The following is a 25,534-nucleotide window of genomic DNA, read 5'->3' as shown; positions in this document are numbered from 1 at the left end:
CGCGTGCTCCGCCTGGGCGGGGCTGGGGACGCCGGAGCCGAGCCGGCCGGCCGCATCTCCGGAGGCAGCCGCCGTTCGGATTCACGGAGGCCGCCGGCCGTCGCGCCGTTTCCTCGTGTGCTGCCCCGGCCCCGCGGTGAGTGCGGCCCCGGTGCGGGCGCGGGTTGGGGGCGCCATCCGGGCGGGGAGGGACGGAGGGAGGCCGCGGCCCCTCGGCCGGGCGCAGGGGCAGGGGCGCGGCGGGCGGCGGGCTCTCCCCGCTCGCGGACGCTTCTCTGTCCGCGGGGAGCCCTGGCCCTGGGACTCGCGGGCTGCGGCAGGTTTCAGGGCCGAGCGGTGGGGGGGCCGGAACGAGCTTTGGCGGCGTCCCCGCGGGGCGTGCAGCCGGGTCCCGGGCGCGGGGAGGGGGTCGGGGGAGCCCTGTCCGCCAGGCTGCGGTGTCTCCGAGCCCGGGGCCGCTCGTGCTGTTGGGTGTGCGCGCCGGCCTCTCCGCACAGTCTAGGGGTTTATGTTAGTGACTTCGTGATGCATTTCTCTCCTGGTCACTTCCCTGGCCCTGGACAGACTTGACATTAAGACGCAGCGTTCCTGCTTGATGGCCGCCGTGCGTGCTGGTTGGAGCGCAGGCTCTCCGTTCCACCGCTCACGGCGGCCCAGGGGTTTTCCTTTAGCTGCTAGACCTTGTCGCCGGGAGAGGGGAGGCCAGGAGCGAAGTAGCTGCCTGTGTGGACGTGTCCGTCTGTCTTCGGAGTTGGACGTTTTTAAAAAACACACCTAGTGCTACTGGGCGTATGTTGCATTTATTTTAATTAAGAATTTTTCCATTTAGAAAATTTTGGTGACAAATTTCTGGACTTACGGTGTGTTATCTAAAGTGTAAATCATTTTTAGACTGTACTGAATACATTGAAAAGTCTGAATTCTCTTACCATGAAAATACACTTTTCTGAAATAGCTTTTTTTTTTCTTCTTCTTCTTTTCAGATTAACAGCCCTGACGAGTCTACTTTTTTCTCCCCTCATTTCTTTCCCCGGCAGTAATAAATCCCATTATGGAGAACCAGAAACCTTATAAAGGGATATAGCTTGAATTTTGTGGAGTGTAATTTTGTGTATGATTATAGTTTTAAAATAGCAAGGGTTTTCAGAAAGAAGGCTAGTAGGGTTAATTATTGATATTTTGTGCATAAACAGTTTTGTTTATATCATGCATATGTGATAACACTAGGAAGTTGCTGTATCGTGATAAGTTGATTTATGTTTACAAAATGAGTGATTTAGATACATGATTTTTAAAGATAGGCTATTTAATTTTTAAATGCAGTGTTAAGTTCCTGTTGTGGAAATTTTATGGTTAAATAGTTTATGGAGAAAATACCTTCAGTTGATCAAGTATAATTGGTATGCAGAGTGAGGAAGAAAGACAAACCATGATGCTGCAGAAAATGGAAACAAATACAGACAATATTTAACAAAGGTGGAAGAGTTTAGCTTTAAGCAAGATCTGTTTGACATCATACACACTAGAACAGGTGTGGGTTCAGCAAAGCTTGTGGGTGTTGATATCCCCAAAAGTTGTTACTGAAGCTAGTACCACCCACTTAAGTAAATACTGTAGTGATCACCTGTGTGAAACTAGCCTTTAGATAATATGACCATATAAAGACTTTAATTCTTGTTTGCTAGAACGAAACAAGATTTTTAAAAATACCATATTAAAGGGCTTGAAAGAAACCTGCATATAGTTTTTTCCATTTGTAGCATAATCAGTAATTGGCTTGATAAACAGGCTTTGTAGCTTGTAACTAAAAGCATATTGAAGGGATAATTTAGGTACCCTATAATTTAGAATTTGGGGAATATCAACCTCCTCGAAAAATGAAGCAGTTTTAACATATTTCAGTAAGTCTGCCAATTTCAGGTCTTTATGTTAGTATTACACCAAATAATGAGCAGTTAGCCCTTGAGTTACTTAAGGGTTAATCTGAAACAGTACTAGGTGATATCTTGGTAATTTAGGGCAGATACGCATCCCACCTGAGTGTAAACTCAGGCTGAAATCCCATGAAGAAGGTGTAGTGAATTTTACATAAGTAGGAGCCTGTTGTTTGATTCTTTTACATGGTAAAAAACTAATTTCATGTGAAGATAGAAATTTCATATGCAGGTTTTTAGCTATTAAAAAGTAAAATCACTCATGCACAAAACTACTTCCCAAAGACTTATCCCAGGTTCTTCATGTCAGAGAATTAAGAGTACCATGGAAGATAGCACGATCTTATCAAATCAGACAATTGGCAACAAACAAAAAATAAAATATGACTTCTCTTGTGAACTCTATAGAATGTCTACATACTCAACGTTCCCCACTGGCGTTCCCGTCTCAGAGCGGAGTCTGGCCCGGGCTGGTTTTTACTACACGGGTGTGAATGACAAGGTCAAATGCTTCTGTTGTGGCCTGATGCTGGACAACTGGAAACCTGGAGACAATCCTGTTGAAAAACACAAACAGCTCTATCCTAGCTGTAGTTTTATTCACAGTCTGGTTACTCTTACTAGCCGGGATTCCACCTTTAAGAATACTTCTCCAATGAGAAACAGTTTTACACATTCATTATCTCCCAGTTTGGAACATGGTGGCTCATTCAGTGGTTCTCATTCCAACCTTGCACCAAACCCTGTTAATCCTAGAGCAGTTGAAGACTTCTCCCCATTGAGGACTAACCCCTACAGTTATGCAATGAGTACTGAAGAAGCCAGATTTCTTACTTACCACATGTGGCCGTTAACCTTTTTGTCACCATCAGACCTGGCAAGAGCCGGCTTTTATTATATAGGACCTGGAGACAAGGTAGCCTGCTTTGCCTGCGGTGGGACCCTGAGTAACTGGGAACCAAAGGATGATGCGATGTCAGAACACCGCAGACATTTTCCCAACTGCCCATTTCTGGAAAATTCTCTGGAGACGCTGAGGTTTAGCATTTCCAACTTGAGCATGCAGACACATGCAGCTCGGCTGAGAACATTTATGTACTGGCCGTCTAGTGTACCAGTTCGGCCCGAGCAGCTTGCAAGTGCTGGTTTCTATTACGTGGGTAAGAAACTAATATGTGGTTGTATGTTTTATCAAGCTCACTTTGTTTTACGTATTAGGACGTGTGTTTAAGGTCAGTCTGTTTTCTTCAGGTCGCAATGATGATGTCAAATGCTTTTGTTGTGATGGTGGCTTAAGGTGTTGGGAGTCTGGAGACGACCCGTGGGTGGAGCACGCCAAGTGGTTTCCAAGGTAATTATTTTGAAAGGTATTTCTACAGAAAACTGCTTGCAAGAAGTAGGTGTGTTTGCAGGATTTATGTTTACATTTCAATATAGCAAAGCTGCTTTTTTGCTGTTGGGGAATTGGTCTTCTCAAACACGAGATCTGGGGCCTGTGGCTGGCTCAGTGGGAGGAGCCTCTGACTCCTAGTCTGGGGACCATCAAATCACACGGTGGATGTAGAGATTACTTAATTAAAATATACTGAATTTTAATAGTCATTTTGATAAAAATGTTTTAGAATGTTCTCTTTTCTTTTGTAAGCTATGTATTCAGGATATAATTTAACTTGCTATTTTTTTTTTTAAAGATTTATTTATTTGAGAGAGAGGGAGAGAGCGCGCTAGCAGGGTAAGGGGCGTTGTGGGGGGAGTGGGGGAGACAAGCCGACTTGATTCCGGGCTTGATCTTGGGCTTGATCCCAGGACCCTGAGATCATGACCTGATTGGGAGTCAGATGCCTAACAGACTGAGCCACCCAGGTGCCCCTAATTTAACTTATTCTTGAGGACTCATCTACAATTATGGCCATGCGTTTTATCTGTAGGGTTCCCATTTTTGCTTTTAAGAAATCTTAAGGATTACAAAGATGTGTAAAATAGCATGAAAGAACATATGTTGGAGAAAAAGTAAGAGAAAAGGATAATAAAATGATCCTGAAGAAGGCAAATACAAAAATGAATATAATGAAAGCTGATTAAGTCTGTAATTGTAAATTATTTTTTTCTGTTTTATTTTGTGATAAGATCTTGTGATATCTTAGTCACTCTGTCTCTAGCAGTATGTCCTTTTTTCTACTGTAGCCTACAAAGAATTGAGAGGCAGTATTGTTTATGGAAATAGAATTAGAAATTCTTCATTTTTGAGGAGCTATGTGAACTTGGACAAGTTATGTGACCCATTTGAAACTCTGTCCTTATCAGTATAATGGCGTTGGACTAGATAATTTTTTAAAAATTGTAAAAAATACATAACAAAATTTACCATTTTAACCATTTTTAAGTGTGTAGCTCTGTGACATTAAGTACGTTCCCATTGTTCCTCCATCATTACCACCAGACTCTCTCATCTTCCCAAGCTCGTACTCATCACACGAACTCTCCATCCCCGTCCCCCCAGCCCCTGCAGCCACAGTTCTCCTTTCTGTCTCTCCGAATCTGACTGGGCACCTCCCATCAGTGGGGTCGTACATACAGGACAGTGTTTTGACCTGTGAGTGCCTTTCATAATGATGAGGAATCTCTTGACCCCCTTCAGGAAATTAAAACATCCTTTTGTCATTTTTTTTATATAAAGATAAACTTGAAGTATTTTATTATGGATCAGTACATTGTCAAAAGTTGGGTTTTAAAATTTTGTCTTCAGTATTCATAATACAGCAAGGTAAGATTTGGCTTTCTAACTTTCAAAAGTGACATATTTTGTTTATATTATTTAGGGAAAAATGTACTTTGTCAGAATTTTCAGTGACTTAATTATGCTTGGCTCTATGGGACTGTGTACGTAAAATTTGAAATTTAATAACAGTATTAAAAAGACAAAAATAGCTTTCCAGTTCTGGTGTTTGAATTACTTACTGCATTTTGTCCTTTATAAAACAAAACAGAACAAAACCTTGGTTTATTTCCTGAATTTGTGTTTTGTTTTAGATGGTTAAATAAGGGGAAAAGACTTAGGGTGCTCTGTGTAAACATTTCAGGAACAGCAAATTTCAATTGTGGGTAACCTCTGATCTTAGTAGATGGAAGACCAGAACGGGTAATTGTTATCTGTGTCTCTAACAGTTCACTTGTCACATATTTGAGTGCCGGCTGGAGGACGTAGCAGTGATGAGGACAGTCTCTGTCCTTAACTGAACTTAGAGGAGGGGGATCTATAGGCCAGGGCTCGTTGTACTTGCTGCTTTAATCATAATGAATGTAAGTTAATCGGTCCCAGAGTAAAGATAATTTAAAACTGCATGTTTACTGAGAGCATCGTGAGAACTAGCTGGTTTATCTCCGCAACAAACTGTAGTTGTGAGCGTGCTTCCGTGAGCTCTGCGGATTCTAGCCCGTCAGCAGAAGGGCGCCTGGGTTGTTCCAGCTTGGAGCGATAAGCAACAAAGGCACTGTAAACATAGTAAACATTTGTGGCAGGTGTTTTCCTTTGGCTTGGGCGACTAGCTAGACTAGCTAGGCGTGGGATTGGTGGGTTGTGTGGCAAGCTTTCACTTCCTAAGAACTGCCATGTTGTTTTCTTAAGGGGCTGTGCAGTTGTAGATCAGCCGTCAGTCTGTGAGGTCTCCCGGTGACCCCGTCCCTAGCTGTCGTTGGGATTGTCAGTTTAGTGTAGCCATCCCAGGAGGTGTGGCAGGATACTTCTCTGCGCTTTTAATTAGTTTCCTTAATGATGAATGATGGTGAACTGCTCATTTGCTTTCTACATAGCTTCTTTGGTAAAGTGTCGAAATCTTTTGCCCATTTTAAAGTTTTTTTTTTTTTTTTTTAATTACTGAGTTTTGAGAGTTCCTAATACGTTCTGGGTACAAGTTCTTTAATAGGTGTGTTTTGCCCACTTTCAGATTGTGGCTTGTCTTTTCATTGTTTCAGCAGTGGCTTTTGAGGATGTCATTTTATCAGTTTTACTTTGTATGGGTTATGCTTTTGGTCTCTTAGCTAAGAAATCTTAACTGACCTAAGGACAAAACCATTTTCTGCTGTCTTCTAGAAGTTGCATTGTCTTAGGGTTAACATCTGGTGACGTTCTTCGTGAGTTTTTGCGCACAGCATGGTGCAGGTGGGGGCTCGTTGCTTTTGCGGGTCGGTGCTGAGCTGTTCAGCTTATTGAGACACTGAAGGGATAAAATGGAAGTACCTCGTAGGTGAGCTTACTGGTGCCTTTGAGCAGCTCTAGGGGTTTGTGAACAAGTGTTTGGGAAACACTGTCATATTGCATATAGACGAAAATATTTCTCTATGTTTTGGAAGGAGGATTTGTGCTTCAATGGTAGTGGAAGAGGGGACCCCCCCAAGAAAGATAAGCAGTTGTTATGTTGTGAAAGATCACGTTTTAGGAATATTAATTACAGCTGCTGAAACTATGTGAGTCCCCAAACGTCAGTTGTCCAGAACAGCATTTTTCAAGTCTTAGGTTGTGCTCTTTTGAGGTCTAAACCCTTTTATTGTTATTCGTTAATGTGATTAAATAGAAAATGCCAGAATGCATCAACACGTAGTAAGAGTTAGTAGTGTTTTACGAGGATTTTTTTCCTGCTCCATATGTATGTGCACAAGGTTGTGCCGTAAAATGTTTATACTGAGGACACAATCAGAGTTTGAAAGCTACTTTTCTAGAAGATCAGGTTATATTTTTTTTTTTGGTACAAAACACTTTCTAAAAGTAATTTTCATCTGCTATTGTAGGTGTGAGTTCTTGATACGCATGAAAGGGCAGGACTTTGTTGATGAGATTCAAGCTCGATACCCTCACCTTCTTGAGCAGGTGAGTAAGTTTTTATATTTGGCAACGCTGAATTCTCCTAAATGACAATGACAAAGAATATCAGGAAGAATATTTACATCTGTTTTCTTACTAAGTATGGTTAATTGCTTTATGTCCAATTAATGACACCTTTAATTTTTATTTTTGTAACCACCTTGCTTGTTCAAGGCTTTTAAAAAATCTTTAGGGGCACCGGGAGGCTCAGTCGTTTGAGCATCCGACTTGTGGTTTCGGCTCCGGTCCTGATCTCAGGGTCCTGGGGTCAAACCCCGTGTTGGGCTCCACGTTCAGTGGGAGTGTGCTTGAGATTCTCTCTCTCCCTCCACCCCTCCCCCTGCTTGTGCTCACTTGCTCTCTCTAAATAAATACATCTTTAAAAAAAAAAAAAGATTTTCTTCCTTTTAGGCTTCTGAAAAATCACTCAGTCTCCCCCTGGCAAATCTGTGGTGGGATTGGAGGAGGATATGTAATGTCTCTTCCATCTTTTCCAGAAAAACAAATAAAAGCAACTTGTTAGGAGTTAGGAGCCTCTGAGAGTGATCCAGCTGAAATAGCTTTTAAATGGAAGGAGGAACCATTAATATTTTTTCTCCTTCCCTGAAACTAAAGAAATATTTGAGCTCTAATTTCGAAGTAGGTAAAGTTTAAGGGGATTTTTATGATGATTACGGTAGAACAGAGCAAAGTAAGTATATACATTACCTAGTTTTCAGGAGAGTATGTATGTTACTTAAGGTAAACTTATCTTAGTGTTGCTCTGTTTAAGATTGAGATTTTTACCTTTTAATTTTTCTCCTGTTTCATAGCTTTTGTCAACATCAGATACTCCTGGAGATGAAAATGCTGATCCACCAAGTATGTATGAAAATATTTCAAATGTAGAATGGGAATTTTTATAAGAATGTTAAGCACAAAAGTATATAAACAGAGGATTTGATTCCTGAGGACATAGGAAAAAGTGCTGGGAAGTTAACTAATAACTATTATGTATCTACTAAGACTCATGACATTTTTATAGCATTCTAGCAAGTATACTAATCTTTGTTCTTCAAGTGCTCACCTTCCAACTGAGGAAACAGGACATATGCAGAAGAGAAATAACTATCACAGAGAGCGCAGAGAGTGCCACATGAGAAGTATGAACAGTAAGCCCTCCGAAGAGGACAGTTTGCTGTATGCCAGTATGTTTGGAAAGGGCCAGTTGACGGATGATTTAACAATTGGGCTAGGTATTAGTTATTCGTTAGGTGTGTAGTATTTTAATGCAAGGATAGGAAATAGATCTGGTTAGAACTTAGTTTTGGCCACATCTGGCATTTAGTTAATGTATGTCATTTAGATACTGAAGATAATGAAGATAACAGTGTACCCTTTCCTGGCATATACCATGACTCAGATGACTCAGGAGGGTTGTTGAGGATTTGGATTTGGTATTTGACATGGTAACTACTTCCTGTGTATAGAGGTGGAAAAGATAACAGGGCTGACAGCTGTTGCTTTAAATTTATAACCATAGTTTTCTGTGGGCCGCGCTGCCACCCTGTGCAGCTCCCTGATACAGTGACTGTCACTTTCTCTCTTTGGAAGTTTCTACGCTCTTTTCTCTAACTTACTTGCGGCTCATAATCTTGCGTCACTGAGGAAATAAACACAATCAAAAGAGAACTGCTCCCATTTCCTCCCAGCAAAGCCACCAGTCTGAGATGTATCCATACCACTCGCGTTTCCTGTTCTTTTCATGAAGGAACTAATGCCAGCTTTTCTTGTCCTTTGTCATCTGAGTCTCCAGCCTGCTGCCAGGGTAAGAACTTCGCCTTGGCAGTGCTCTTCCCCTTCTGTCTCCTGGCGTCAGTTTTCAATCTCCAGAATATATATTTCAGCATACGAACCTAAGGTACCGTAACCGGTCCTAAGAAGACCCTTCCTTGAGCCCGTGTCATCTTCTAGCTGCTGTTGTCTAGCTTGTCCGCTTCCCTTTACGACCAAATGTGTAGAAAGATTTATCTGTGCTTACTCTCTTTTTTCCATTCTTTCTTGAACTTACTCTGCTGAAAACTGCTCTTGTCAGGGTCACCAAGAACCACCATCTTAGTTAATCCACTGCTTGACCTGTTACCAGCATTCGAAACAGTTGAGTGCTTCATCCCTTTCGCCCCTAGCTGTATTGGGATAGAATTCACGTGTGACACTGTCAATTGAAGGTAAGAGGTGGCATGACGGACACACGCACATTGCTACACGGTCACCGCTTTAAGATGGACACCCCGGTCACCTCACATAATTTTAGGTTTTTGTGTGGTAAGAGTATTTAAGATTTGCTCTTTTAGTAACTTCCAAGTGTGTAATGCAATATTGTCATCTGTAGCCAGTACACTGTATTAGATTCTCAGAACTTACTCATCTGATAAAGTCCATCGTGTTATTGCAACAGGCAGGGTTTCCTTCTTTTTTATGGGTAAATAATATTCTGACATATTACCATGTTTTCTTTATTCGGATCTGCTGATGAACACCGAGAGGTTGTTCTCATGTATTGGCTGCTGTGAATCATGCTACAGGGAACATGGGAGTGCCGATAAATCTTTCAGAAAGTGATTTCGTTTCCTTCTGATAAATACACAGAAGTGGGATTGCTGGATCATAGGGAAGTTCTATTTTTTTCCTTTTTAAAAAAATTTAAAATTTATTTTAGAGAGCGTGCGTTCTCAAGTGGCAGGAGGTACAGAGGGAGAGGCAGAGACTCTCCAGGAGACTCCTGAGCACAGCCTGACACAACTCCATCTCACGACTCTGAGATCATGACCCGAGCCGCAGCTGAGAGTCAGACACTCAACTGACTGAGCAGCTCAGGTGCCCTGGGAGGTTCTATTTTTTAATGTTTTGAGGAATCTCCGTACTATTTTCCACAGTGGCTGCGTTACTTCACGTGTCCACCAAGAGTGTACGAGTTCCCCTTTCTCTCCGTCCTGGCCAACACTTGTTTCTTGTGTTGTCGATTCCGGCCATCCTGACAGGCATGAGGTGGTGTCTCATTGTGGTTCTGATTTGTATTTCCTTGACGATGAGGGATGTTGAACATCTTTTGATGTATCTGTTGGCCATCTGGATGTCTTTGGGAAAATGTTATTCATGTCTTCTGCCCATTGTTTAGTTGGGTTATTGATTTTTTGAGAGTTGAGTTTGATAAGTTCTTCATAGATTCTGGATCCTAGCCCTTTCTCACATAAGTCATTTGTAAATATCTTCTCCCATTTTGAAGGTTGCCTTTTAGTTTTGTTGACTGTTTCCTTCACTGTGCAGAAGCTTTTTATCTTGATGAAGTCCCAAAAGTTCATTTTTGCTTCTGTTTTCCTTGCTTCTGGAGACATGTCTAGCAAGAAGTTGCTATGGCTCCTGTCAGTGAGGTTGCTGCCTGTGTTCTCCTCTTTCTCCTCTAGGATTTTGATGGAGTCCTGTCTCATATTTAGGTCTTTCATCCATTTTGAGTCTATTTTTGTGTATGGTGTAAGGGAATGGTCCAGTTTTGTTCTTCATGTGGCTGTCCAATTTTCTCAACACCATTTGTTGAAGAGACCATCTTTTTTCCATTGTATATTCTTTCCTGCTTTGTCGAAGATTAGTTGACCATAGAGCCAAGGGTCTATTTCTGGGTTCTCTGTTCTGTTCCATTGGTCTGTGTGTCTGTTTTTGTGCCAGCACCATGCTGTCTTGGTGATCCCAGCTTTGTAGTACAGCTCGAAATCCGGCATTGTGATGCCCCCAGCTTTGTTTTTCTTTTACAACAATTCCCCTGGTGATTCGGGGTCTTTTCTGGTTCCACACAAAATTTAGGATTGTTTGTTTCAGCTCTGAGAAAAATGCTGGTGGCATTTTGATAGGGATTGCATTGAATGTATGAATTGCTCTGGGCAGCATAGCCATTTTAACAATGTCTGTTCTTCCAGTCCATGAGCGTGGAGTGTCTTTCCATCTCTTTGTGTCTTCCTCCATTTCTTTTTTTTTTTCTTTTTTAAGATTATTTATTTATTTATTTATTTGACAGAGAGAGCGAGAGGGGAACACAAGCAAGGGGAGTGTGAGAGGGAGAAGCAGGCTTCCCGCCGAGCAGGGAGCCCGATGGCGGGGCTCGATCCCAGGACCCTGGGATCATGACCTGAGCCAAAGGCAGATGCTTAAGCGACTGAGCCATCCAGGCTCCCCTCTTCCTCAATTTCTTTCATAAGTGCCCTGTAGTTTCTAGAGTACAGATCCTTTACCTCTTTGGTTAGGTTTATTCCTAGGTATCTTACAATTTTTGGTACAGTTGTAAATGGGATCAGTTCCTTGATTTCTCTTTCTGCTTCATTATGATGTATGAAAATGCAACAGATTTCTGTATATTGATTTTTATATCTGTTCTCGCAGGTTTTTGGCGGAGTCTTTCAGGTTTTCTACATAGAGCATCATGTCATCTGCAAGTAGTTAAAGTCTGACTTCTTCCTTGCTGGTTTGGATGCCTTTTATTTCCTTCTGTTGTCTCCTGCTGAGGCTAAGACTTCCAGTTCTGTGTTAAATAGTAGTGGTGAGAGTGGACATCCCTGTCTTGTTCTTGACCTTGGGGGAAAAGCTCTCAGTTTTTCCTCAATGAGGATGACACTAGCTGTGGGTTTTTCATACATGGCCTTTACGGTGTTGAGGTATGTCCCTCTAACCCTTTGCTGAGGGTTTTTATCATGAATGATGTACGTTGTCAGGTGCTTTTCTGCATCTGTTAGAGTGATCACATGGATCTTATCCTTTCTCTTCAGTATCACACTGATTGATTTGCGAATATTGAGCCACTCTTGCAGCCCAGGAGTAAACCCCACTTGATGGTGGTGAGTGAGTCAATGTACTGTTGGATTTGATGTGCTAGTATCTTGTTGAGAATGTTTGCATCCATGTTCATCAGGGATATTGGCCTGTAGTTTTCTTTTTTGGTGGGGTCTTTGTTTTTGGTATCAGGGTAATATTGGCCTCATAGAATGAATTTGGAAATTTTCCTTCCTTTTCTAGTTTTTTGGAGTAGTTGAGAAAAATAGGTACTCACTTTTCTTTAAATGTTTGGGAGAATTCCCCTGGGAAGCCATCCGGCCCTGGACTCTTGTTTGTTTAGGGGATTTTTGATTGCTGATTCAATTTCTTTGCTGGTTATGGGTCTGGTCAAATTTCTTATTTCTTCCTGTTTTAGTTTTGGTAATTTATGTGTTTCTAGGATATACCCATTTCTTCCAGGTTGTCCAGTTTGTTGGCATATAGTTTTTCGTGATATTTTCTTAGAATTGCTTGTATTTCTGTGGTGGTGTGATTTCTTTCATTGGTGATTTTATTTATTTGGGTCCTTCTCTTTTAAGTCTGGCTAGGGGTTTACCAATTTTATTAAATCTTTCAAAGAATCTGCTCTCGGTTTTATTGATCTGTTCTATTGTGTGTTTTTTGTTTTTTGTTTTTTTTGTTTTGTTTTTTTCCTTTATCCTCTATTTCTGCTCTAATCTTTATTTCCCTCCTGTTGGCTTTAGACTTCTTATTATTCTAGCCGCAGCTCCTTTAGGTGTAAGGTTAGGTTGTGTATTTGAGTCCTTTCTTGCTTCATGAGGTAGGCCTGTATTGTTACAGACTTCCCTCTTAGGACCGCCTTTGCTGCAGCCCAAAGGTTTTGGACCATTGTGTATTCATTTTCATTTGTTTCCATGTAGTCTTTTATTTCTTTGATTTCCTGGTTGACCCATTCATTCCTTAGTAGCATGTTGTCTAACGTCCATGTATTTGTGGTCTTTCCAAATTTTTTCTTGTGGTTGACTTCAAGTTTCATAGTGTTGTGGTATGATAATATGCATGGTATGATCTCAGTCTTTTTGTACTTTTTTTTTTTTTTTTTAAAGATTTTATTTATTTATTTGGCAGAGATAGAGACAGCCAGCGAGAGAGGGAACACAAGCAGGAGGAGTGGGAGAGGAAGAAGCAGGCTCATAGCGGAGGAGCCTGATGTGGGGCTCGATCCCAGAACGCCGGGATCACGCCCTGAGCCGAAGGCAGATGCTTAACCGCTATGCCACCCAGGCACCCCGTCTTTTTGTACTTGTTGAGGCCTGATTTGTGACCCTGTATGTGACCTGTTTTGGAGAATGTCCCATGTGTACTTGAGAAGAATGTGTATTCTGCTTTAGGATGAAATGCTCTGAGTATCTGTGAGTCCATCTGGTTCAGTGTATCATTCAAAGCCATTGTTTCCTTGTTGATTTTCTGCTTGATCTGTCCATTGATGTGAGTGGGATGTTAAAGCTCCTATTTTTACTATATTATTATCAGTGAGTTTTTTGGTTTTTAATTGTTTTATGTATTTGGGTGTTCCCAAGTTGGGGGTATAAATATTTACGATTGTTAGATCCTCTTGTTGGAGAGACCCCTTAATGATGATATAGTAGTGACCTTCTTCATCTCTCGTTACAGTCTTTGGTTTAGAATCTGGTTTGTCTGATACAAGTATTGCTTCTCCAGCTTTCTTCTGACGTCCATTTGTGTGGTCGATGGTTCTCCATCTCCGCATTTTCAGTTTGGTGGTGTCTAGGTCTAAAATGTGTCTTTGGTAGGCAACACATAGATGGGTCTTGTTTTTTTTTTTAATCCATCCCGACACCATATGTCTTTTGATCGGAGCATTTAGTCTGTTTACATGCAGAGTAATTATTGATAGATTTGAATTTGGTGCATTTTATTACTTGTTTTGTAATTGTTTCTGGAGATTTTCTCTGTTCTTTTCTTGTCTTTGTCATTTTAATCTTTCCTTTCCACTCATAGTCGCCTTTAGTAGTATTTCTTGCAGGGCTGGTTTATGATCATGACCTCCTTTAGTATTGTTTGGGAAACTCTTCTTCTCTCCTTCCGTTCTGAAAGACAGCCTTGCTGGGTGGGGTATTCTTGGCTGCACTTTCCCATTCAGTGTGTTGAATACATCATGCCCCTCCCTGCTGGCCTGCCAGGTGGCTGTGGGGAGAGCTGCAGCTGGTCTTACCGCTTCTTCCCTTGTAAGTTAAGGACTTCTTTTGTCTTGTTGATTTTAAGACTGTCTTTGTCAGTGTGGTCTGCAGCATTTCCTGCAGTGTATCTTGGTGTGGGCCTGCTTTTGATGGGAATTTTCTGTGCCTCCTGGATCTGGATGTCCGTTTCCTTCCGCAGATTAGGTACATTTTCTGCTATTATTTCCTCACATAAACCTTCTGCCCCCCTTTCTCTTCTTCTTGTGGGACTCCTGTCATACCCACATTATGATGTTCAGCAGAGTCACTGATGTCCCCACATGTGTTCTGGTGTTCCGTAATTCTTTCTTCCTCTTTTGTTCAGCATCATTATCTTCCATTACTCTGTCTTCTGGGTCACTAATTCATTCCTGACGTTGCAGCCTGCTGTTCTTTGCGTCAGGCCTGTTTCCATGATCAGTTATTGCATTTTTCATCTCTCACTGATTCTGTGTTATTCTCTTATCTCTGCAGTAAGGGCCTCCCTGAAGTCTTCCATTCACTTCTCAAACCCAGCCAGTAGTATCCTTACGATTGTTGCTTTAAATTCTCCATCAGGCATGTTACTTCTTTCTGTTTCACTTAGATCTCTGGCCATGGCTTGTCTTGTTCTCTGATTTGGGAGAAATTCCTTCATTTTGGCATTTTGTCTAAGTCTCTGCCTTCTTTTGTGTGTTACAAAAGCCTGTTATGTCTCCTGCTCCTGAAAATAATGGCCTTATGAAGAAGAGGTTCTGGAGTGCCCAGGATCTGGAGCTTCAGGGAGTGTCTCAGGTGTGTGTGGCATGCCCCCTGCTGCTGTGGTTTGGCTGCTCTGCCCTTTGGGCAGGTGGTCTGCAGAGGCTCTCCTTGCCTGCTGTGGACAGTGTTTGGTACCTGGCCTGAAAGTGGCGAGTTTTAACAAGGTGTGCTCTGCTCTGTTTGTGAAATGAGACCTGACACCAACTCCACCAGAACTGAGGCCTTGCAGGACTCCCTGATTGGGAGACATGTGGGCAGGGGTTTCTGTTTGTCTTCTGGGGAAGGGGCTTGCCTCTCTGGGACTGAGGCAAGCCTGCCTGAGAAGGGCCTTCCCGGCAGAGCACAGGGGTGTGGAACCTGGTGTAAGCAGGTTTGGCAGCCGGTGTGGGCACTGCTCTGTTTACTGCAGGTGGCTCCGTGTTTATGCTGAGGGGCGGGGAGGGAAATGGGGCCAGCGGGCTCCTTTGTACCCAGAGAGGCGTCTGTCTGAACGCTACCTCTCCAAGAAGAGCGAATACTCTACCCCCTGTGTGCCCCAGGTATATTTCAGGTTTTTCAGATCACTGTTTCCACGCTGGAGACGCTGTCCGTCTCCGGGTTATTTGCCTGTCTTCTCTCCAGCGGTAGGGCAGCGCCCTCCAGGCTGTAGCCCTGCCCAGCCCGCTGACCCTGAAAACTCCAGGCTTTAATCCTGGCTGGTTGCAAGAACTCAAGAAATTCAGCCCCTGTCGTTTTCCCAGACAGTGGCTTTGGGGAAACATTCTTGTGCGTTTTCTTGTGTGCTCCCCTCTCTCCCCCTTCTTTGTAACCAGGGCTCCCTCCCCTCCGCAGCCCCTGCGATCCATTTCTCCCCCAGACCACGTCTCCACACTTCCTACCTTCTTCAGTGTGGCTTCTTCTCTCTCTTTAGTTGTGGTGTATGTTCTCTCAGTCATCAGAGTGATTTCTGGGATATTTAGGATGATTTGATACGTATCTAGCTGAGTTCAAGGGACGAGGTGAGCCTGAGGTCCCCTGCTCCAGCACCGTTTTAGCTGTCCCTGCCCCCAATTTCATGTCTGTGTTCATCAAGGATATATATTGGCCTGAAGTTTGTTTCCAGGTAATGTCCTTGTCTGTCTTTAGTATCAGGGTGATGCTGGCTGCATGAAATGATTTTGGGATTGTTTCCTTCTCTGCAGTATTTGGAAAGAGTTTAAGAAGGGTTGGTGTTAATTCTTTTTAAAATCTTCGGTAGAATTCATCAGTGAAATCATTGGATTTTCTTGTGAGATTTTTGATTACTGCTTTTGTTATCATATATGTTATTGCTGTGTTCAGATATTTTATTTTTACCTGATTCAGTCTTGGTTAAGTTGTAGGTTTCTAGGAATTTATCTGTTTCATGTATATCGTCTAGTTTCTTTGTGTGTAATTGTTCAAGTAGTCTCTTAGGATCTTCTGCATATTTGGTGCATCATTTGTAATGTCTAATTTTTTTTTTAAGATTTTATTTATTTTTGACAGAGAGGGAGACAGCCAGTGAGAGAGGGAACACAAGCAGGGGGAGCGGGAGAGGAAGAAGCAGGCTCCCAGCGGAGCAGGGAGCCCGATGTGGGACTCGATCCCAGGACCTCGGGATCACGCCCTGAGCCGAAGGCAGATGCTTAACGGCTGAGCCACCCAGGCGCCCCTGATGTCTGTAATTTTGTAGGAGTCCTCTCTTCTAGGTTGGTCTAGCTAGGGGGTTGTCCGTTTTGTTTATCTTTTAAAAAAAACCAACTGTTAGTGCCATTGATTTTTCCTTTTGTTTTTACAATTTCTGTGGCATTTATTTCTGCTCTGATCTTTAATATTTTCTTGCTTCTGCTTACCATCGGCTTAGTTTGTTTTTTATTTTTAAACTAGTGAGTTTTCTTAAAAATCTAGGGTAGTTAATATATACTGTGTTATATTAATTTCAGGTATATGATATAATGATTCCATATATTACTCAGTTCTCATCGAGATAAGTGTACTCTTAATCCCCTTCACGTGTTTCCCCCATCTCCCCTCACCTTATTTTTTTGTATTGTGGACGTATAAAGTTAAGCTTTTTTGTTTGTTTTTTGTTTTTTTGTTTTTGAGAGCTGTCATTTCTTTCTTTTTCTCTTTTTTAAAGATTTACTTATTTTAGAGAGCGTGTGCGTGAGCTCATGGGGCGGGGGAGAGGGAGAGAGAATCTCAAGCAGTGTCTCTGCTGAGCAAGGAGCCTGATTGGGGCTTGATCCCAGGACCCTGAGGTCATGACCTGAGCCAAATCCAAGAGTTGGATGCTTACCCAGCTGTGCCACCCAGGCACCCCAGAGGGCATTCATTGTTCTTAATTTAGCTATTTATTGCTGAAAACTTCCCTCGCAGAACTGCTTTTGCTGCACCCCCTTAGCTTGGATATGTTGTGTTTTTGTCTGTCTCAAGTATTTGCTGGTTTCTTACTAATGTCCTTTCTGCTCCTTGGCTGTTCAGGAGTGTGTTGTTTAATTCCCCTGTGTTTGTGAGTTTGTTAGTTTCCTTCCTGTTACTGATCCCCAGTTTTATGCCACTGAGGTGGAAAAGGTACTAGGTGTGACTTCAGTGTTTCCGGTTTGTTAGGAAGCTGGGCTCTGTCCCGAGGACTGTCCCATGAGAGCTTGAGAAGCATGTGTGTTCTGTGCGGTTGCATGAGGCCCGCTTGGTGCCGTGGTTTTCAGCTCTGTGCTTGCCCTGTGAACCTTGTGTCTGGTGCTCTGGCTGGCGTTGAAAGTGGGCTGTTGAAGCCCTTGCTTGTATGTATTCGTCTCTTTTTCTTGCTTTAGTTTTGTTAATATTTGCTTTAAATATATATTTATTTAAAATTTTATTTATTTAAGAGAGAGAGAGAATCTCAAGCAGATTCTGTGCTGAGCGCAGAGCCTGACGTGGGGCTCGATCTCATGACCCTGAGACCACGACCTGAGCTGAAACCAAGAGTTGGCTTCACTGACGGGGTCCCCCAAGCGCCCCTTAAATATTCAGGTGCTGCAGTGTTGGGAGCACACATTATGCATCTGTTGTGTCCTCGCGATGAGCTGACCCTTCTGTCCCCACATACTGACCTTCTCTGTCTCTTCGCACTGATTTTTGACAAGTCTGACTTGTTAGGTAGCCACTCGTCATCTCCTTCGGCTGCCATCTGCGTGGAGTATCTTCTTCCGTCCCTTCACTTTTCAGCCTGCCAGAGAGTCTCTTGTAGGCATATTGTTTGGTTTCGTTTCTTTAAGTATATTTAGCCATTCTGTGTCTTTTGATTAGAGGACATAGTCTGTTTACGTTTTAAAGTAATTACTGGTCCTCTGAAGACTTACTACCATTTTTTTTTTTCCAGTTCCTTTGTTCATTTCCTCCTCTTACGCTGTAACCCTCTCTGACTGACTTTCTGAAGCAGCGCGCTTTAAGTCCTTTCCGTTACATCCGGTGCATCTCCTCGAGGTTTTGTCTTTGTGCTCACCGTGACGTTCACCTTAAACATCTGAAGTGATGGAGTCATGTGCTTCACGCTGGCGACAGCTTACCTCACCGCACACGTGGCACTGTTGATGTCCTGCCTCTGATATGGATCCATCGACAAGTTACTTCAGCTCTAGTTGTTCTCGTTACTGTGTTTTAGCTGGGACGCTAGAGGTGCAGGCATAGTAGAGGGTGTTCTGGATTCGACTCCGTATTTACCTTTACCAGGAAATTGTATGCTTGCGTGTGTTTCCGTGTTGCTGCAGGTGTCCATTTCCGCTTGCAGGTAACCTGTGAGCACTGCTTGTAGGGCTGCTTTAATGTTGAGTAACTCCTTCAGCTTCGGTTTTCTGGAATGTCTTTTTTTTTTTTTTTTTTTTTTTCCATTTCTGAAAGACGGCTTTGCCTTCATTGTCAGTGTGGTTTTGTTTTCTGTCAGCCGGCCTGCACGGTCTCTGCGGAGCAGTGTGTGGACAGCCAGAGGGTGTCCCTTGTACCGGAGCAGACGTTATTTCCTTGCTGTTTTCAAAGTTCTCTCTTTATCTCCGTCTTTTCACATTTTGACTGTTACACATTTGAGAATAATGTTAGGATTGGTCATGCTTGTGGTTCTTTGATTTTACTGTTGCTGGAGAATACAGTAACAGAACCGGAAAATCTTTCCCATGATTTGGGAAGTTTTCAGCTGTTATGTCTTTTTTTGGTTGTTTTTTTTAAAGATTTTATTTATTTGACAGAGAGAGACACACAGCCAGTGAGAGAGGGAACACAAGCAGGGGGAGTAGGAGAGGAAGAAGCAGGCTTCCAGAACTCCGGGATCACGCCCTGAGCTGAAGGCAGACGCTTAACGACTGAGCCACCCAGGCACCCCACAGCTGTTACATCTTTAAATAAGCTTTCTGCCCCTTTTCTCCTCTGGGACTCCTACGATGTGGCTGTTCATTTGTTTGGCGGTGTTTCATAACTCACATAGGCTTTCTTTACTCTTCCATTCTTTTTTCTGTTCCTATAACTGGCTGATTTCAGATAATCTCCCTTCGAGTTTTCTGATTCTTTGTTCTGCATGGTCAGGTCAGTTCTTGAAGCTCGCGACTCAGTTTTCCAGTTCTGTTACTGTATTCTTCGGCTCCAGGATTTCTTTTTGGTTCTTTTTTGTGGTTTCTGTTACTTTATTAAACTTCTGAAATGTATTACTATTTTTACTCTTCTACCTTTGTTCTCTTGAATTTTGTTGAGTATAAGATGCTGATATTTAGTGTGTTAGGCAGATTGTAGAGCTCCCATTTCTTTGGGGTAAATTACTGGGCCTTTCTTGGTTTCCTTTGGTGTTGTCCTAGTGCCTGTTTTGCGTGATATAAGTAGCCTTTCGTTGGTGTTTGTGCCTTTGAAAGAAACATCTCTCCTAGTCTTTACAGACTGGTTTTGGCAGATACCCTTTCCCTGTCAGCACCCTTGGCTGATACCTGGCTGGGCCCAGTTTTGAGGCTGTTGCTTGGTCTGTGGTGGGAGGCTTGTTACCAGCAGCTGAGGCTGGTGTGGACTTTGGTCCCTTGCTGGATGGTACTGTCTCCAGTACAGTGTTCTACAGGATGTTGGGGTATGAGTCTGCTGCAGGGTCCAGAGTTGGGGCCTCAAGACGGCAGGACTGTCACCAGATATGCAGATGGGTGTGGCTCCGTCTAGGTCCATGGAAGGGCTCCTTTCTGGTCATTGATGGGTCCCTTGGTTAGCAGCGTAGGCCGTGGGCCATGGCTGAGAGGGGCCAGCACTGAGCCCAAGGGCTGTGGTTGGTTCTACAGCCAAGACTGAGGCCTGCAGACCTGGCTCTGGAGGCGCACGTGGGCATGTCTCCTGCCAGGTGCTTTGGTGGGCAGGACTGCTTCCTGATGGTGTGTGGAGAGGCTTCGGCTGTTGCAGGAGGTGCAGACAGGAGTGTCCCTCCCTGGGTCCTGGTGCTGGTTGTGTTGCTGTGGCCTGAGGCTAAGTGCTTTCAGGAGCTCCAGATGTGCACTGAGCAGTGTCTCCTGCTGGGCCCCTGTGCTAGCAGGACTGTTTGTAGATTGAGGCTGGGATAGGTGGGTCCCTCCGATTCTACATTCTGATCGAGTGTGGTGGATTCACCTCCAGTGGCTCCTGGACTATGGCGGGATCCAGTTCACAGGCAATTTCTGTGTCTGCAGCTGGAACTGAGGTCTGTACGTCTGTGTGCCAAAGCACGAGTAGGCCTGGGTTGTCCTCGTTCTTTTGTGTAGGGTGCTGGTGACAGGATCAAGCTAAACGGGCCTGTAGCCAGGTCCTGAGGGTATGGAGCTGTTCATGGGTTTGTGCCAGGCCTGGGGTTTACGAGTCAGCCTCTGGGTGCAGGCCTGTCTTGTCACAACAGTTCTCCTTGGTATCGGACTTCACTCGGGTTTCATAATCTTCTGCCTGGATCTCAAAGCTTTCACAACAGCACCGTTGTTTGCAGGTGGATTCCAAATTACTGTTGAGTCACAGTGCAAGAGGGGGACGTCTTTTTTGGTAGTCTTGCTGACATGACTCTCCTGCATCCATCTTAAGACACCTTCACTTGGCTTCCTGGACACCACATTCTTGGTTTTCCTCTGTTTCTCTGGTTAATCATGAACAGTCTCCTTTGGTGGCTCCTTTTTGAAACCATAAATGATGGACTACTTCTCAACACTTGGACCAAATTTATTTCTTCATTTCCTGAGCTCCAGGCTGGCACGTGCAACTACATGTTTAAATCTCTACTTGATTATAATGGGTGTTTCAGAGGTGACACGCTCAGAGCAGGCCTTTTCTCCTGTCTTTGATCCCTTAGATTTACTTGCCTGGTCTTCCCCATCTCAGTTAATGGCACCTACCTGCTGAGGCCAGAAAGTTGACTCAAGTCAGGCGTCATCCCAGCTCCTGTCTTTACTTGGCGTATTTCATCCGTCGGATGTCCTTTTATCCCCGCCTTCCTGACATGCCCCGCATCTTTGTGCGTGTCTCTGTTTCCACAGGACACTGTCCGCCCAGTCCTCACTGCCATCACCATCTTCGTGATGACCTGGCCGGTCCCTTCGTTCCATCTCATGAACGTTTATCACAGAGCTGCCTGAATCATCTTCTGAAAACACAAACCAGGTTTTATCATTCTTCACTTCAAATGCCTGCAGAACATTCTAGCACCCCTAGAGTGAAAGATAAACTGGCGAGGCTCTGCACGATCTGGGGGTCACCCTCCTTTCTGCTGCTCACCACTTTCTAGTTGTTTTTTTTTTTTTTTTTAAGGCTTTTAAAAATATTTATTTGACAGAGCACGAGCAGGGGGAGCAGGAGAGGGAGAAACAGACTCCTCGCTGAGCAGGGAGCGCGATGTGGGACTCGGTCCCAGGACCCCTGAGATCATGACCTGAGCCAAAGGCAGACGCTTAACCCACTGAGCCCCCCAGGTGTCCCTGCTTTCTAGTTCTTGAACGTCAAGATTTTGTCTCGATTAGGGCTTTTATGCTTGCTGTTCTTCTTTCCTAGAAGATTTCTTTCAGGTATTCCCGTAACTCCTTAGCATTGACGGGTTTGGGGTAGTGTTGCCTCTCCCCACAGGCCTGCGTGTGTGTTTGAGCCGTGAGCAGAGTGCCAGTGGCTGTGCTGAAGTCATGTTTATTAGAACACTTCTCCAGCAGAGGGCAGTCCAGCGTCTTGAAGGATGACGTCTTTGTAATTTCCACCGAGAATTTCGGTATTGGTCAGCATGACCCTGTTCCCGGAAAACGTTTCCCTGATGACCCTGTGTCCGTGGTCCTCGTCCTGCCTCGTTCATTTAATCACCTCACACTGCTTTCTTTTCTTCAGAGCATCTGTTGTGATTGCGAATCACGTGACTACTTCTTCAGCCACGCTGTTTTACTGCATCGTTAGGTGTATTTTGTGTGAACTGATCGTCCGCTTCACTCTCCTTCCCGTCTGTGTTACTCCCTCTGACTCATCCATCTGCCTGTAGATCCTTCAAGTGCAAACTCTGATCCCAGCTTTCGTGAAGTCCTGGTTGATTTCCCCTGCTTTCCTGGGGCAAACCTACAGTCCTAGAGCGTATTGGTTCCCCAAAATGACTGTACATCAGAATCATTTCAGGAATTTAAACAAGACATGGGTTCCTAAGCCCTGTCCTTAAAGAGTCTCTCATTAAGTAGGTTCCAAGGTGTAGCGTGGAAAGTGATACTTAAAACAGTATCGCATGTTGTTGCACTGTCTTGATTCTCCGTGTTCACACTTTTGTTGGAATTGCAGGTAATTGGTGTGTAAAGCTCATGTGACTACCAGGGTGTGAGCAGCATGAGAGTAAAGTTGTGCCGTGGTCATGATTTTTCTCTGTGTTTTGACATTTGTGGAATTTAGCTTTGGTACATGTCTTTTCAAATAGTTGTCCATTTTGGACCTGGAGAAAGTTCTTCGGAAGACGCCGTCATGATGAACACCCCCGTGGTGACGGCCGCCCTGGAGATGGGCTTCAGTAGAAGCCTGGTGAGGCAGACGGTGCAGAGTAAGATCCTGACCACCGGGGAGAACTACAGAACCGTCAACGATATCGTGTTAGCGCTCCTTAATGCTGAAGATGAGACCCGAGAAGAAGAGAAGGAACGACAAGCTGAAGAGATGGCATCAGGTACTTGGGAATGTTGGTCGCCCGCCCTTCTCTGTGAGGCTCGGAGGACTGGGTGACCCGTCACAGAGCGCTGGTGTCTGTCTGCTACCTGCCGGCAGCAGCCACCGGTCGTCTCCGGTGGTGCCCCCTTCCGCGCGGTGGGCCGTGCTGAGAACAGTGTCCTTAGAAGAGCTTTCTGTTTCAGTAAGATCTGTGAGTGCTGCCAGTCAGAGGATTTTAGCATAAGATCTTGAAGTAGATGGCTTTCCTTCCTCATAAATAACAAATTTAAATTGTTTGAGGAAGGAAGCTTTTAAAGTTGAATGCAGGTCTTATTTCAATTTTTTGAAAAAATTTCCTTGAAATCCTATTCTTACCATGGTATTGGACTCCCCGATCCTTGCTCAGTGGTCCTTCTGCAAAATACACACCTGATGGGGAGGTGCTGGGGCTCCAGAAGCCCCTGTCCGGCCCAGAGACAGTGGGGAGCTGATCAGGGAGCTGACTGTGCTGCTCACGCAGGGGACGCTCTGCGTGTTGAGTAGTCACGCCTTTGACAAACACGCATGGAGCACGCATGCCCGTGTCGGATCCGTGCCCGTCACCCCCGTGGCGCTTGCTCCTGGGGCTCATGGGCGAGCTGCGGCGTCCCCACACAGAGCGGCCGCACAGGTGAAGGCTGCCCAGTGCTGAGTGGGGGTGTGGGTCGAAGACACTTTCTGGTGACGCTGCTGAGTGATGCTAGGAGTGGTTTAAGAGAGCCTCTTGCGTTCATGGAGAGGAGCGGGGAAGTCTGATTGCTAAGTTGAGACAGTTGCACTGAAACCCTGGCTCTGTCAGAAAGCAGGTTGTGATTCTGCGAAACAGACCATAGTAGGAATTGCATGGAGTTCTCTGGGAATTAAATGGGAAGTTGACACCAAGACACTTAGCGTAGTGCCAAGCACACGGAGACGTTGTTTGTGAAGTAGATGGGCGTGGGAGTGACAGGGCCCAGGGCACATAAGGAGTGGCGGGGCTGGCCTGGGGACCTGGGCGTGTCCTTGTGGGACAGGTGACACTTGAGCGCGCTGCGGCCGTGCTTCTGCAGCCCGGGGTGAGAGGAACATCCTCCAGGAGACTGGCTCTGACGTGGGGGAGGTCGCTTGCTCTTGGAGGTTTTTTCCTCCGTGGTTGCACATGAGAAGTAGTCGTACCTGCCGTCTTTAACTGACAGGATCTCCGGTATCAAATAGGGAGTTCGTACGAAAGTGATAGGATGCAAATAGAAATCAGTATTATTAATTCCATGGGAACAGCAGGGTTCGAAGACCTGTAAATACCTCCACTTGAAGAAATGACAAAGACAGGCCCTGTGCGTTGTGTGGACTGTACGATATGCCTTAGCTAAATCTTCCCGAAGTTCAAGCTCTGATTTATTTAGGGCCTAAATTGCTTGCCGGATAGGTTGTGAGGGACTATGTGTGTATACGCGGAGCCCTTTAAAATCTAATGGATTTTTTCTTTTTTCTTTTGTAAATGAAGATGATTTGTCTTTAATTCGGAGGAATAGAATGGCTCTCTTTCAACAGTTGACTTGTGTGCTTCCTATCCTGGATAACCTTTTAAAGGCCAATGTAATTAATAAACAGGAACACGATATCATTAAACAAAAAACACAGATACCTTTGCAAGCAAGAGAGCTGATCGATACCGTTTTAGTTAAAGGAAATGCTGCTGCCAACATCTTCAAAAGTTGTTTGAAAGAAATCGACTCTACATTATACAAAAACTTATTTGGTGAGTTTTTGGTAAAATTATTTCAGGAATCTGTGGGATTGTGTTCATGCATATGTTTGACAAACAAGATCGACCCAGTTAGCCAGCGCCGGTCTGTGCATTGAGCCGGTTCTAGACGGGTGCATCTCCTCAGTGCCCGCGTGGTGTGACTGCGTAGCCCTGATCTGTAGCTAGTCCGTGGTGTTCAAGAACACGAGTAGTGGGGGAAGCAGTCTTATGTTTGGTAGAGTAACGCCTCCTGTGGTTTTTCTTTCTTCAGTGGACAAGAACATGAAGTATATTCCAACAGAAGATGTTTCAGGTAAAACAAAATGAAGACTTAAGACCAACAGGACGTATTACCCCCTTTTTTTTTTAACGGGAGTTAAAGTAGAAACAATTTCACTGAAGTTTGTTGTTCTTCCCAGGCCTGTCGCTGGAGGAGCAGCTGCGAAGGCTGCAGGAGGAGAGGACGTGTAAAGTGTGCATGGACAGAGAAGTCTCCATCGTCTTCATTCCTTGTGGGCACCTGGTCGTGTGCCAGGAATGTGCCCCGTCTCTGAGAAAATGCCCCATCTGCAGGGGGATAATTAAGGGTACCGTTCGTACCTTTCTCTCATAAAAGTCTTTAGAATATTCTTGACATTTGAAGCCATCTGAAGTGGAAATGAATTACTGGTTCTTGAGGACATTTGTGTTGTATTCTGCTTTGCTACTAGTGATCTTGCTTCAGAACATTAGTATCCTGTGTCCTATTTAATCTTTGTTTAGATGAGGGGGGTTGTGTTGGACGAGCTGTGTTAGTGTGCACGTGCGAGTACGGGAGAGGTTACGGGGCAGCCTCGGGGCCCAAGGTGTCACGTCAGAAGTGCCTGGGATTGGTGTTCTTTCTGGAAGCTTTGAGTACAACCTGAGAGTGTGCAGTTGACAAGAGCTGGAACCGGGAATGCCGGAGTTTGCCACAGTTACCGCGCCAGATTCTCTTTGGTGTTTTTCCACTTGTGTTTTAAAATAAGGACTTTTTTCTTACTGGTAAATAAGCTTTTCCCTAATTTGTGAGAAACCTCTTAATAAAATTCTTTAAAAAGGC

The 25,534-nt window shown here is 44.2% G+C and overlaps 1 protein-coding gene across 1 annotated transcript; it reads left to right on the top strand.

Moving 5' to 3' along the window:
- On the top strand, positions 1–25,534 carry BIRC2 (baculoviral IAP repeat containing 2). Its single transcript, XM_040631289.1, has 9 exons — positions 1–136; positions 984–3,094; positions 3,186–3,285; positions 6,720–6,798; positions 7,605–7,653; positions 22,465–22,707; positions 24,211–24,465; positions 24,725–24,766; positions 24,873–25,534. Exons 2-9 carry the CDS (start codon positions 2,197–2,199, stop codon positions 25,064–25,066), a joined length of 1,860 nt encoding a protein of 619 aa, XP_040487223.1. The 5' UTR covers positions 1–136; positions 984–2,196; the 3' UTR covers positions 25,067–25,534.

This window comes from Ursus maritimus, unplaced genomic scaffold, assembly GCF_017311325.1.
Source record: "Ursus maritimus isolate PB19 unplaced genomic scaffold, ASM1731132v1 scaffold_16, whole genome shotgun sequence".
NCBI classification, from domain to species: Eukaryota; Metazoa; Chordata; class Mammalia; order Carnivora; family Ursidae; genus Ursus; species Ursus maritimus.
The sequence above is the reverse complement of the archived record's forward strand: the minus strand, read 5'-3'. Positions and strand labels throughout refer to the sequence as shown.